Raw genomic sequence first — 13,308 nt, 5'->3', positions numbered from 1 at the left:
GGTGTTTTCCCAAAGAGTGGAGTTTCCCGAGCCTGGTAATCGCTTTCAGAATTTCACCAGGGGTAAATGCAGCAGGAACAAGGCTGGAAATTGAGAGGTAGGATGACTGGAGAGGAGGCTTGCTTTGGGTCTAGTGAGAGGTTGGCTTGGATGAGTGGGGTTGAAGCAGACACAGCGTTATGTATATCAGACAGAGCAAATGCTTGGGTCTAGCTTCGGAAAGCAGCAGCTCCACAGCCACCTATTTTTATGAGCTTTTTCTCAGCAGGGTTGCCAAAGGGAACGTCCTGTAGTGGCTCAGGACGCAGCCTGCCTCTGGATCCTGCTCAAATTCACATTGCCAAAGTATGATTTCTGCTCTACATAGAATCCAAGCTTCTCTTGCTGAGCTGTACGTGGATGTCCTCTTGCGTTAGCCTCAGGAGAGGTGAAAGGCTGGAAGTCACCCTTCTGCACATGATGTTCTTCATGTTCTTAAAGATGGAGCTGCAACTGCCTGTCTCACTTAAGAGTAAATGACTAGAGGTCCAAGAATGTTGTGGGGACCACAGGAGATGATCCTAGGAAGGACAATGAGTAGAGTGTGGCAACTGTCTGGACCACCCGTGTGATCAGCTAGTATTAAGAGATTCACTCACTGCACCATATGGCCCCAGGACAGTGGCAAGCAACAGTGTATATAATGCAGTGATTCTCAAATAGGGCAGTGACACTACCCACCCGGGGGGTGTTTGGAGATGTGTGTGTATATGTGCCAGGGAGGTATTTACTGGGAGGGGAACAAGGACGTGAAATACCCTGCTTAGTGTCAGCCAGCCCCCTAGATCAAAAAAGTTGTTTTGCCTCATCTGTGATTCTTGAGTTTATTTACTGACCTTGGAAATGGATAGACAGTCATGATTAAAATAAGATCCTTTATCAATTTTACTGATCTGAGATGCAGCCCACATCTGCCATATTCACTGGATGAATAGTGCTGAATAACATTGCAGGCTGAAGGGCTTGCGTCTGGCCTGAAGGCTTTCCGCACAGGAAGCCTCAGATCGATGACCCGTCCCAAGGCAGCAGAATGTGCTGACAGCCGGCTGCGCTGAGCCAGTGCTCTCTCCAGGCAACACAGGCAATGACGGGGTTAATGGCGTGGTAACTTCTGATTGGCCAGTGTGGCTCAATGTAAGTCCTGGGGTTTACCCTGATAACACAGTCCATCACTTGCCTTAGGGCTTGGGGAATTAGAAAAGCACCTCTGAAAACCAGTAGCGATTCAACAGGTGCCTCCATTTCATTGGTTGATCACGCACCAGGTACTTGTGAAACACATGGGCGCTGATATTCCAGATACCTGCCTTGAAGAGAGTTCCATTCCTAAGTGGTGAAGGGTTACAGAAACCATGCATCTTTGGAAGTGAACTTACTGCTAGTGTTTCAGTCTTTGGCCTTTCAACAGTTACACACAGCAAGAGATTATCCAAGGCAGCAGAGCTTAGCGGAATGCCTGCTCCGCTCGCACGGGCTGGAGACTTCAACAGCAGATGGCTCCTGCGGCTGACGGCAGGCCCACTTGGTATGTGAATCAGCCTAAGTTGTCATGGAGCATTATAGAATATGTTGAAGGGCCACGGTATAAACCCATGTCTTTTATCATCTTTCCATGTCTTTTAGCACCTAGTAGGTGTCTTGCAAAATAGATGAGCTGGGGGAGATACCTTGCCAAAGACAGCGTGTTTGAGTAAAATCTTAAAGGATGGATAGGATTGTTGGTAAAAGTGCTTGTGAGTTTTTGAGTTGAGGGGTCAAAGAGGTGTGCTTGACACCTCGGTGTGTGAAAGATGCAGCACACTGTTCTAACTGACGGTGTCATGCTCATCTTTGGGGGCGGAGGTGGGTACTTTCACTTGTTGCTTAGAGAGACCTGATCATGGCGAGGACACCTCTGAGCATTTCCTCTCTCCACTGACATGTGAGCCCACTGCACATTGGAGAGGAGGGGACCATCAAAGACTGCGTTTTCTCAGTCTCAGCACCCTCCCTGCCATTCACAAAATCGTGCTTCTCAGTTCATGGTATTAATTTTATTAATTTTATCATAAACTTTGGGAGGAAAAGGGGATACGTTGTCTACTTCTCCTGAGTGAATCCTCTGGGGGAGGTGAGGGGTTGGGCAATGAATTCTTCTTAATCACAACGGGACACTTTTGTTTGACTTGCCCAGTGGGTTTTAATAGCTTCTGAAAGGCAGGATTTGTTGTGGGTAATAATCGTGTTCTTGATGCTTGCTTCAGAGTGTATTTGTTTTTGTTTTTTTTAAAGGCAGTTAACACCTATTAGTCATATTTCGTCTCAAAAAGCACTGGGCTTATTTTCTGAATCAATAGTTGATGTTCAGTAACATTAGGTTGTTAGGCCTTGCGAAAAGATTAACTCATCTAGAGGCTGTGTTAGTTCCACATGGAGAATAAAACTTTGACTTATGCTCCTCTATTGATTTTTTTTCTGATACAAAACAGCAAAAAGGGGAAACATTTAAGTACAAAATTTATTGCAGCAAAGAGATTAAGACAATTTTCTCATATAAATGAAAATTACATTTGCCTCAGTAGTATTTGGGAAAAACATCTACTACAAATTCAAATTCTGGACAAAAGCCCAGTGATAGAGCTTGTTCTAGTCAGTGAATATGCTCAGACCCCAAGGAGAATTCCAGGATAACCGTCTCAGTAGAGGAATAGAAAGAGATGACAAGAGAGAAATTATAAATTGCCTTGCTAATAAACGACCACCTTCCTGTTGGACAGCCATGAGTGACTTTCTTGTCCAGTTATGCTCTTGATGTCAAGGATTCAAATCACAGATGCCCACAGTCCTGCTTTGTTAAAGGAACCAGGATTTCCTGTTATGGCTTCCTGTGTGTCAGGACATGCTTCATCTGAGCGTTCAGCGAAACAGGAGGAGGAGGCCGCAGGGTCCCCATCTCATCTCTGCAGCCCTATCCTCCTCGAAAGCTCGGCATCTCTCCCTCCAGGGTCCAGAGCCCTCCTGTGCCCCTTCACTAAGGCTGTCTGCTGTCAGAAGGAGCTATCTTTCATCATGGTATAAGAATCAGGGGAAAGGAAATTACAACTTGGGGAGGGCCAAGCTCCTAGGCAGAAAACGGAGGAGGGTTTATTTACATTTTAAAAGAGAAGCCAGCCAGTTAACACTAAAGCAACTTCTGCTGCCTCTCTAAGGGCTTTAAGATAATGCTGCTACCCTGGGGCTCCCCTTCCTGTTAGGGCCTACTTCCTGAAGGGGGAGATAAGTCTTAACTTTTCCTTGGAAGGAGGGAAATAAGACAGGATTAGCACAACCTAGCACAAAAGTGTGAAGTAAAGTCTTCCCGTGCTCTTCTATGGACCTTTCTTCACCCTCCTGGAAATAACTATGTTGTTGGAAAGTTAAACATAGTTAACTTAGTTAAACATAGTTAAACAACTATGTTGTTTAATGTCTCAAAGTCTCAATTTATGCATCTTTGCAATGAGAATAACCACAGCATTTATCTCTGAAGACTATAATGAGGGGTAAATAAAAAGCATAAACAGTCATAGTAAAGAGCATGCCTTATAAAAGAAGTATTACATAATTGTCATATATTAATCCCAGCATCAAGTCCTCACTTGACAGCGCAGGAAACTGAGGCCAGAGAGATGAAGTTTCTTTCTCAAGCTTTAAAGCATCAGGCTGCATATCCTCCCACCACTCTGCCACCTGACTTGTCCTCTTGTATTAAAACTTATAATAAGATCATAAGACATAAAGCTGAAGAGGAAGCATTGGGCTTCAAAATAAGTGTATTAAATCTAAAAGTGTCTGGATCTGTGTTTTGAGACACAAAGAATTGTCTGTTAATGATTAAGGTACTACACTATAGTCTCCTTTCTTTCAAATTCTAGAGATTTACAGGGGGATTCACTGAAATGTATGGGTATTTTAAAGCTTTTCAAGATTTGTGTCTTCTGTATTAACACAACCTATGGCTAGCACAAATTCTTTTTTTTCCCCTGAATCCTGTGTATTATGAATGTTTGAATATTCTCTTTATTCAACTTGAGTCTCTTAAGAAATCTTCTCATATATGCTTGTAAAACCATCCCGTTCTTAAAATACACATTTAAGATTTTGTGCTTGAACCATTTTGAAAGTAAGTATTGAAGTCACTTTCCTTTCACCTAGAAATAAAATATACGTACTTAAAGTCATACGAAGTAACATTCATGGGCTCCAGGGGCAAATCTCTTACAATGTGTGAATCACTGTGCCACCGGCAGTAGGTAAATGAGGATAACTCTGCAACCAGGCAGCAGAACCCACAATTTTAACGATGATGACTGTTGGTGGCCAGCTTGCCTTTTCCCTTTGTGAGTATTTGTAACGCAGTCCATGAAGGCGCATGGTGTCCAAACAGCGCCTCTTCCTCCCTGCTGCGGGTCAGGAGATGGGAGAAGTGTTGGGGAAGGGGCAGAAAGGCTCTCTCGAGCAGAGCTCTCACAACAAAACCTTTGCAGTGCAAAAGCTTCCCTGGGCTGGGATGACTGTGCACCCTTTGAGATGTTTGCCCGGTGCCCCACCCTGCCCTCGCAGGCCAAGCACAGACGTGGAATCGCCTTGCCCCCCCACAGTCCCTGCCGCGAGCGCATGTGTGGGGTCACTGCTGTGGCTTCTCCTCCCACAGTCCCTGCCTGTGTTTATTATCAGTAGCTGCCGCCCATGAGGGTGCGTCGTGAGGGCTGGCGCACGTCCCCTGCTTCAGCACTCTTGGCTTCGCCTCTGAGCGTCCTGCCTCGGCCTTGCTGCCGCCACCCGTTCTGCCACAGACTCGTCGTAGGGCGGTGGGGCCTCTGGGTGGGCCCCATCTTCATCCTGAAATCCGAGGCCCATCTCTGCGTATGGAGGTGGAGGAGCACCCGAGGTCTCTTGCTCTCTGTGACAGGCTTGCTTGTCAGCAGCAAGACTCTCTTCGTAAGCTGGAGGGTAAAAACCTGGTCTGGGGGACAAAATGCCGCAAACATTTGTGTGTTATTTAAGTAGGTCGTGCCAAGGAGGCATATGTCTGCCTCTCCCAAATCACACTGTGTAAAGCTTAACTGTTAGGAAACATTGATTCTGAAACAGATGTTCTTCCTCCCTGGCATCCCAGGTTTTTGTTTTCTTTTTTTTAAATATGCTGCTCTTCCAACAAAACCCTCTTTATCAGCTATGGGATGTGTGCCTCTATAGTCATACTTTCCCCAGTGGGTTATTCCACATTATCCCCTCTCTCTTACTCATTGGAACCAGGAAATTTCAGTGGGAGATCCTTAGCAGGGGTATGGGACAGGCCTTGACTGTGGAATGCCTCTCTAACCAGTTATGTAGTTCATTCACATCCTTGTCCCCATTCACACACATCATCTAGTCAGGTGTACTCATGGACTCAGAGCCTCACAGCCAACAAAATAATGAATGAAAACCAGCTCCATGAAGATGCCTGAGCAATATCAGATGCTTCTCTTCCCTGTTACTCAAATTTCAAGTATTTTCTCCCCTGCCCCATTTCCATGCACACACACAAAACACTGATTTCTCAAACTATTGCAACTGACAGCTTTACATAGATTTCAGTAGCGGCGCTTTCCATGCCCACAGGCCGATGGCTGAGAGAGCCCTTCATGCAAGAGGTGATATACTCATCAGTAATCTTGCCCAACATTGCTAATTGCTAAATCCTCTGGCTTCTCCATCATGAATGGGATAGGGGATGGCACAGAAGTGAAGAAGAGGGAGGGTGAGCTTGACCGAGCTGTGTAATTATAGAGTGAATCCTTCCCGTGCCTGCAGGGAGTGTTTGTGGTGCGTAACCACAACAGAACAAGGACTGCCACTTACAGCCACAGCTCCATTCCAAACGTTAGCAGGCCCAAAGCCAAGGAACTGAAGGAGCCGTCTACTGTACAGCATAAATCTCAGCCTTCACTCAGAATAGCCAAGGCCAGGTCATGGGGCACGTGTGTAAAAGCATTGCAGACACCAAGGTGAACTGTTCCCCGGAGTGATTTGAGAGGCTCCGGGATGACTGCCGCCTGCCCCACATCCCGTCCACTTCTCCCAACCCCCACCTTCCCCACCCCACTTCACAGTTCCAGTGTCCTGAGTTGCCCCTTTGCAGACCCCTTTGCTTTGAAGTCTCAATCTGGGCACCCATTTCAAATGAAGATACTTCTGAGAAGTATGACTTACATTTACTGACCCCCTAGCCATGCTAAGTGGGCTGGGCATCTATGAGATGCACCGGAAGGAGGCTGTAAATTAGGGGGTTGTGACACCATCGTTTAAAGTGTTTCCGTACAACAGTATGCATGTGCTTAAAAATTTAAGCTACATCTTTAAGGCAGTTGGTTACTCTTATCAAGATTCACATTCTGGAGGCAATCATATAACATTTATACCAAAGGGGAAAAAAAAAAGAAAACATCACTCTAGAAGCATCTTCTGCAGTCACTTCACCTTTAATTTTTTTTAGCAAATCCAAAGACTTTGCAGTTAGTATAATAACACTGGAAATAGATTTTGGTCATTGTAGTTAGTATCTTATTAGTAAAATATATCATGTATCATATAGCATCATGTCAAAAATCAATTGTCATGGCTAATCACTCATATTCAAGATACATGGAGTAGCTAAAATATTTTAGATGAGGAGGACAAAGAATTTATGGAGTCTCGCTTCCCTGATGGCTCAGATGGTAAACAATCTGCCTTCAATGAGAGAGACCTGGATTCAAACCCTGGGTCAGGAAGATCCCCTGGAGGAGGATATGGCAATCCACTCCAGTATTCTTGCCTAGAGAATTCCATGGACAGAGGACCCTGGTAGACTAGAGTCCATGAGGTGGCAAAGAGTCAGACACAACTGAAATGACTTAGTATCCATGCATGCAGCCTGTCTGTATCTTAAGAATGATGCCTGGGGTTTTATCCCTAAATGATTCTGTGTTTAGCCAAAAATTAGGAGGTTTTTGGTTGTCTGATACTAATTGTAAGGTTAATCGAAATTTTTTTATTGTCATAAAGTATATATAACATAAACTTTACCACTTTAGCTACTTTAAGTGTACAGTTTAATGGCATTAAATACATTCACATTGTTTTGTAACTATCACCATTATTCATCTTCAGAACTTTTCTACCATCCTGAACTCAAACTCTGTACTCATTAAACAGTAACTCTTCATTCCCTCCTTCCCTCAGCACCGGGTAATCACTGTTCTACATTTTGTCTATGAAATTTGGCTGCTCTAGGTACCTCATATAAGTGGAATCATATAGTATTTGTTTTTTGGGCTTATTTCTGGCCAATTTCACTTAGTATAATGTCTTTAAGATTCATTCATGTTATAGCTGCATCAATATTTCCTTTCTCTTCAAGGATGAATAATATTCCATCTTTTGTATGTACCATATTTTGTTTATCCATTCATCCACTAGATGGATATATGGGTTGTCTCCACCTTTTCACTATCATGAAGAATACTGCTGTGAATACTGATATAAGTATCTGTTCAAAGCCCTGTTTTCACTTCTTTTGTCTGTATACCCAGAAGTGGAATTGCTAGATGAAATGGTGATTCTACATTTAACGTTTTGAGGATCCTTCCTATCATTTTCCAAGCAGCTACACTATTTTACATTCCCACCAGCAGTGCACAAGCTTTCCAATTTCTCCACATCCTGGCTAACCCCATGGGATTTGTAAGTTGCTCCCCAGCAGATTAGAAGTCATTGACCTTCTAGAACTCAGCCACACCACAGCCTTCCCCAGTCCTCCGGCTTCTGGGCACATACCTGTCCACTGTGGCCAGGGGCAGGGCCCCCTGAGCACGGCACTGTCTGAGCACACGCTTGAAAACCCCTTTGCTTTCACTGGCTTGGTGGTAGGTGCTCCAGAAAATTCCACTCAGAAGGATCACAAACCCCAGAGGCAGAAGCAAATAGGCCAGGGTCAAGTTCCCCTGGCAGTTGAACAGGGAGGCTGAGGAAATGAAAAAGGCCCCCAGGCAGATCATCAGGAAGCCCGTCAGGAGGACAAAGACACAGAGAACTAGACAGGTTCTGTTCTGCATCCCTGCTCCTTCGGAACCCAGGTCCCTGACCCTGCCGCTCCCCTCCTTCTCCTGCTCAGAGAGAATGCTCTCATTAGCCAGCTCACAGCTTTATATGCTCTGGGACCAACTGGCCTTTGGACAATTAGATGAAGCAGGCTCTTAGAAGCTATTCATTAACCATTGAAAGTAACTCTAATATCCTTGGACGATTAACCTAAAAACACAGCATTGTGTCCTGCAGGCACAGCTCTCTTGTTCTTCTGAGCTGGATGGGACCCTACGCTGACCCCAGTTATTTGAAAGAAGGTCTCTCATCCTTTGATTAAAAAGGTCTCTTGATCTCCAGGGCAGGTGGTTCCAAATGAGTGCTAGAGAAATTAGCATTCCTTGCTGAGCTACTTTCTTTGTGGTTTGGCAGGTAGTCCTTTCCTAATTGCTTCTTCCTTTTTCTATCCTAAAAATATATTTTTAAAGGATTTTATCATATTTGTCTTGCTTCTCTCAGTGAATCTCTCTTTATTGACCTCACAATATGATGTTGGAAAGATTCCAAAAAAAGAGCCCAGGGGTGAACTCCCTGATTCAAAGAGGAGTGTGAGCAGGAGAGGGAAGAGAGTGCTGGCAAGGACTGTAATAGACGGAGGCTTCAGGAATGCGAGGGAATTTCTGAGGGTGGTTGTAAGTTGTAGTGATCTGGTGACTTCTGCTTTGATTCTGTGTCTTTCCCCTTTTGGGGGCCCAAATGTTAAACCCCTAGGTCATTTTTATTTAATATATAGGTGTTAGATAAAATTATTTTGCTTACTGCTCAGCTACCAGCCACCATACTTTGCTCACTGGAAATATTTAAACCAGATTTCTCCCTTCCTCCTCTCAAAAAGGCCACTGATATTTGATAAAAGAGCATCCCCTAAACATTTGTAGCATGTTTCCACCTCCATGCAAAACAGCTACTTATAAGAAGTGCTGCCTGTTCAATCCTTACCCACCCCCACCGCCCCCCCCGCCCGCAACTATGTATTTTAGGGTTTCACAGAGTGCACTAACATAGTAAAGGCTCTGAAAAGTCCTGCATTTTTTTTCTCTCATAAAATACATATTAAATGAAATTTGTTTTGGTAGATGCTCCTAAGGGACTTCCCAGGTGGCACAAGTGGTAAAGAATTTGCCTGCCGATGCAGGAGATCTGGGTTCGATCCCTGGGTCGGGAAGATCCCCTGGAGAAGGAAATGGCAACCCACTCCAGGGTTCTTGCCTGGAGAATCCTGTGGACAGAGGAGCCTGGTGGGCTGCAGTCCATGGGGTCGCACAGAGTCGGACACGACTGAAGTGACTGAGCACAGCACAGATGCTACTAAAAATCGTTCCCTTCCTCTCCCCTGTACCATTGCTCTGTGAGGCATTGCCTTAAAAAGTCTTCCCAGATCCAGTCTTCTGTTTTCTATCTAGAATTTGTTTCTTCTGTCTTGTCTGTCTTTGGTTTGGATGGTGGTGGTGGTAGTTTAATCACTATGTCATGTCCGGCTCTTGTGACACCATGGACTGTAATCCTATTCCAGATCTGGTTCAGGCTGTGATTCCTTTCTTTTTTATTTGGTGCTCTGGCATATCCCTGGGCTTCCCTGATAGCTCAGTTGGTAAAGAATCCACCTGCAATGCTGGAGACCCTGGTTCGATTCCTGGGTTGGGAAAATCCACTGGAGAAGGGATAGGCTACCCACTCCAGTATTCTTGGGTTTCCTTTGTGGTTCAGCTGGTAAAGAATCCATCTGCAATTCAGGAGACCTGGGTTCGATCCCTGGGTTGAGAAGATCCCCTAGAGAAGAGAAAAACAATCCACTCCAGTATTCTGACCTGGAGAATATAGTCTATGGCGTTGCAAAGTCAGACTTGACTGAGAAACTGTCACTTTCACTTGGCATATTCCTGCCAAAACACCTTCCCAGGGTGTCTCTGGGTCACTTTTGTCCAAACAGATTCTCTACAGTTCCTCTTTGATATTCCTCTACTCCACTACTGCATTATTATTATTTTCCATTACTTTCTCAATGGAAAAAGTTCTTTGTACAATGCCCTAGCAGAAGTTCCATGGATACCCTTTAGCCTCATACCCACTATCTCCTCAGCTCTACCTTCATGTTGTCGGCTAGGAGAGAGAGAGAAGTTCCTGGATAAAAAATGATACACAGTCCTTCCTCATTTCACCTCCTAACCTCTGTCTCTATTAGCTTCAATCCTTATCCTCAACTAACTTTCATCTTCCAGTCTTGATTTTATCCATATAATCTTAAAGCAACTCCTCCCTTCTTTTCCAATTTTTTGTTATATTCAAAATTGTAATCAAATTTATGTTTATTTCTACTACCTAACATGCCAATATAGCCATTATTAGCATAGAGAATTTTGTCCACCTCTCAAGGTGCAATTCTTGAGCACTTTCAGTTAAACTTAGAGAGGAATTCTTAGATCCAATTGGTCTTGAGGTTGACAGATTTCTAATATGACCCCCAAAGATCCCTGCCTCCTGGGATCCATGTCCTCTTGAGTGTGGGCTGGACATAATGACCTGACTCCAGCCAAGAGAATATGGCAAAGGTGATGGGCTGGCCCTTCTGTGATTAGGTTACAAAAGACTGTGACTTCTGTCTTGCCAGCAGACTCTCTCTATTGACCTTGTGGCTTGCACTCTTTGAGGAAGAAAGTCGCCATATTGGAGAGGTCCTTTATGAGAAGGCAGCTTCTGGTTGACAGTCAGTGAAGAGCGGAGGCCCTGAGTTACCCCAGCCAGGGAGGAACTGCTTCCTGCAAATGACATGAAAGACTTGCCCAGTTGAGCAGGGAGGTGACCAGACTCTAAGCAACACTTTGATTGAGAGACCTTGAAGCTGCGGACCCAGCTAAGTCATGGCCAAATTCCAGACCCGCAGAAACTGTGAGATGATAAGCATGTGTTGTTTTAACCTGCTAAGTTTTGGGGCAGCTTGTTAGGCAGCAGTAGGTAATAAATGGTAGGTAAACAGTTTGTTACGACCTGGAAACCAGAGGAGACAATGATCACATAGAAAGTGCCCTATCAAAGTCAGCTATGGTCACCCTCAATATTATTGTTACTACCATCACTGCTGTAATTCCAAAAAGCCGGAAAAGATCCAGTATTTTCGACTGAAAGTTCTGCACTAGGAGCAGAGTCCCAAGAACAGGTAAATGGCAGTGCCTCTGAGCTATAATCAGGTATTAGAGTAAGGAGGGATTGCCTTCTCTTTGAGAACTGCCCACCCACAGGGTTGGGCTTCTTGGTTTAAAACCAAAACCTGAGGATGAATCAGACTGGGCATTATGAAAAGTCAGGCCTAGTTCTTGTGATCACATGAATATTTGAGCAAAGATGTTTTCTCTCCTCCTGTTCCAATAAAGGTTAACTAGTGCCTTCTACTTTATCAGATAGATCCTTCATCTCCCACACCCTTTAAAGAGGTGTCTGTCATTTCAGAGCAGTGTATTTTGTTGTGGTGGTTGGTTTTTTGCTTGTTTTGGTGAGAAACTGAATAGGAAAGAGCAAGATTCAGGAACGGTGGAAGGTCTTAGTTATTTTACATAAAATTTATATAAACTAAAGAGTGCGTTCCTGGACTCGGAGTACTTTAGGAGTTTATGGAGGATGAGGTGGAGGCCCAAGGAGAAAGTATGAGAGAATCTGTAGTATATGAAGAGAATAGATTAGAAAAAAGGCAAAAACCAACATAGAAATAGGAAGTATTTCTGAGAAATGTATATCTCCATGGTACTTGAGACATACTAGTGAAGGATTTATGTTGAAGCTATTTGTGCATATTATATTTATTAAATATATAAATTATTAAATAATTACTTATTTTAGATATTCTGCCTCAGTTCTGAACTGCACACGTCACTGTTCTATGAGCATCTCCTTGGATGCCTCAAAAGTGACCATGGATAACTAAAACCAGTGATTTGTAGTTTTAAACAATCCTAACTGCTGTGGTTTCACTCTTCTCTGGGCTGTGGTTTGCCCTCTTTCCCCATAATCACTCACAGTGGAAACATTTTCGAAAAGTGAAAAATGAAAGTAGATGTGTGCTTGCTTCTATGATAATGAGGTGGCGCAAACACTGAGAGAAAGCCCCCTGGTCTGCGTCAGCCTTGAAGGGGCGGAAAGCCCAGCAGAAGAACAGTTGTGATGACAGAAAAAAAAGCAGGCCAAATCCTCCGAACTGGGAAAAAATGAAAAAAATCCAATAAAGAGCCCAACACCAGAAACATCACCTGAAAGAGTCTGCTTCAGGAGACCTGTGGGCCTCTGGCTGGGCTTCCTCGGGCTCAGCCCTGTCTTCTGGGTCTGCCTTCACTCCCAGGGCATCTTTCCTGTGCTTGCCTACCTTGCCATCTAACCAGCCCTGAGTGCAAGAGGAAGGGGCCAGTGATACTCCTTTTAAGGCAGAGAAACTACAGGGAAAGAGATATATGACTTACCTAAGTTCATATCATGAGCATGGGATTGATGAGAAAATGGATACTCTAGGAGGGGTATGGGCAGAGACCCATCCTCTATAAACAAATGTTCTGGGACCCGACGCCCATCCTGATTCCCACCCCCTCCACAAGAGATTCACCTAAACAGTGATGCCTTCCTTCTAAGCTAATTGATTTATTATTATCATTCATTAAAATTCACCAATTAGCAGCAGTGCCTGACCTAACCGCAGGCAGTTCTGTGTTACTTGGTTGACAGCCAAGCTAGTTTAAAACATAATCACGCTTTCAACACCGTGTTCCTTTGAGCACGGCTGACCCACCAGTGCTGTTCTGAACATCGAGTGCATCGAGTTCCAAGCGCAGTCCTCTCTTCCACGTCAGAGCCCCGGAAACCTTACCCTTCTTTCAAACTCTCCCATGTGTGAGGACTTGGAACTTCAAACAACCCTCTGCATTCCAATCTTTGTTTCCTGAGCACATGGGCCAGCACCCTTCCCTTGAAAGCAGGCAAAGCATGTTGCCCTGGATGAGAAGTGGACGGGGACTTTGGAAGGAAGCTAATGGTGTGTAGAAGTTGTTGCATAGGAGGGGCACGGGGCCAGGAGCTGGGGCAGAGCAGCCAGATTTCCTAAGGTCACTTGGGTTTAGGAAGTGAAGTTCTATGGGTGGTTAGGAAGGTGAGTGTCTGCGTGGC

At 44.5% G+C, this 13,308-nt stretch overlaps 1 protein-coding gene across 1 annotated transcript; it reads right to left on the bottom strand.

Annotated features, from left to right (window-relative positions):
• Positions 1 to 3,848: 3,848 nt before the first annotated feature.
• TMEM252 (transmembrane protein 252) lies at positions 3,849 to 8,173 on the bottom strand. Its single transcript, XM_043486906.1, has 2 exons — positions 7,861 to 8,173; positions 3,849 to 5,023 (listed from the first exon to the last, which is right to left on the bottom strand). The coding sequence occupies exons 1-2, from the start codon at positions 8,136 to 8,138 to the stop codon at positions 4,786 to 4,788; spliced, it is 516 nt and encodes a 171-aa protein (XP_043342841.1). The 5' UTR covers positions 8,139 to 8,173; the 3' UTR covers positions 3,849 to 4,785.
• Between the last annotated feature and the right edge of the window lie 5,135 nt (positions 8,174 to 13,308).

The sequence above is a fragment of the Cervus canadensis genome, chromosome 14 (genome assembly GCF_019320065.1).
Source record: "Cervus canadensis isolate Bull #8, Minnesota chromosome 14, ASM1932006v1, whole genome shotgun sequence".
Taxonomy (NCBI): Eukaryota; Metazoa; Chordata; class Mammalia; order Artiodactyla; family Cervidae; genus Cervus; species Cervus canadensis.
The sequence above is the reverse complement of the archived record's forward strand: the minus strand, read 5'-3'. Positions and strand labels throughout refer to the sequence as shown.

Bases quoted from the DNA above. Each gene is read 5' to 3' on its own strand.
- TMEM252 (XM_043486906.1), bottom strand. From the start codon at position 8,138: ATGCAGAACAGAACCTGTCTAGTTCTCTGTGTCTTTGTCCTCCTGACG. The intron at 5,024-7,860 runs GTATGTGCCCAG...TTTGTCCCCCAG, and splicing joins CCCCTGGCCACAGTGGACAG to ACCAGGTTTTTACCCTCCAG.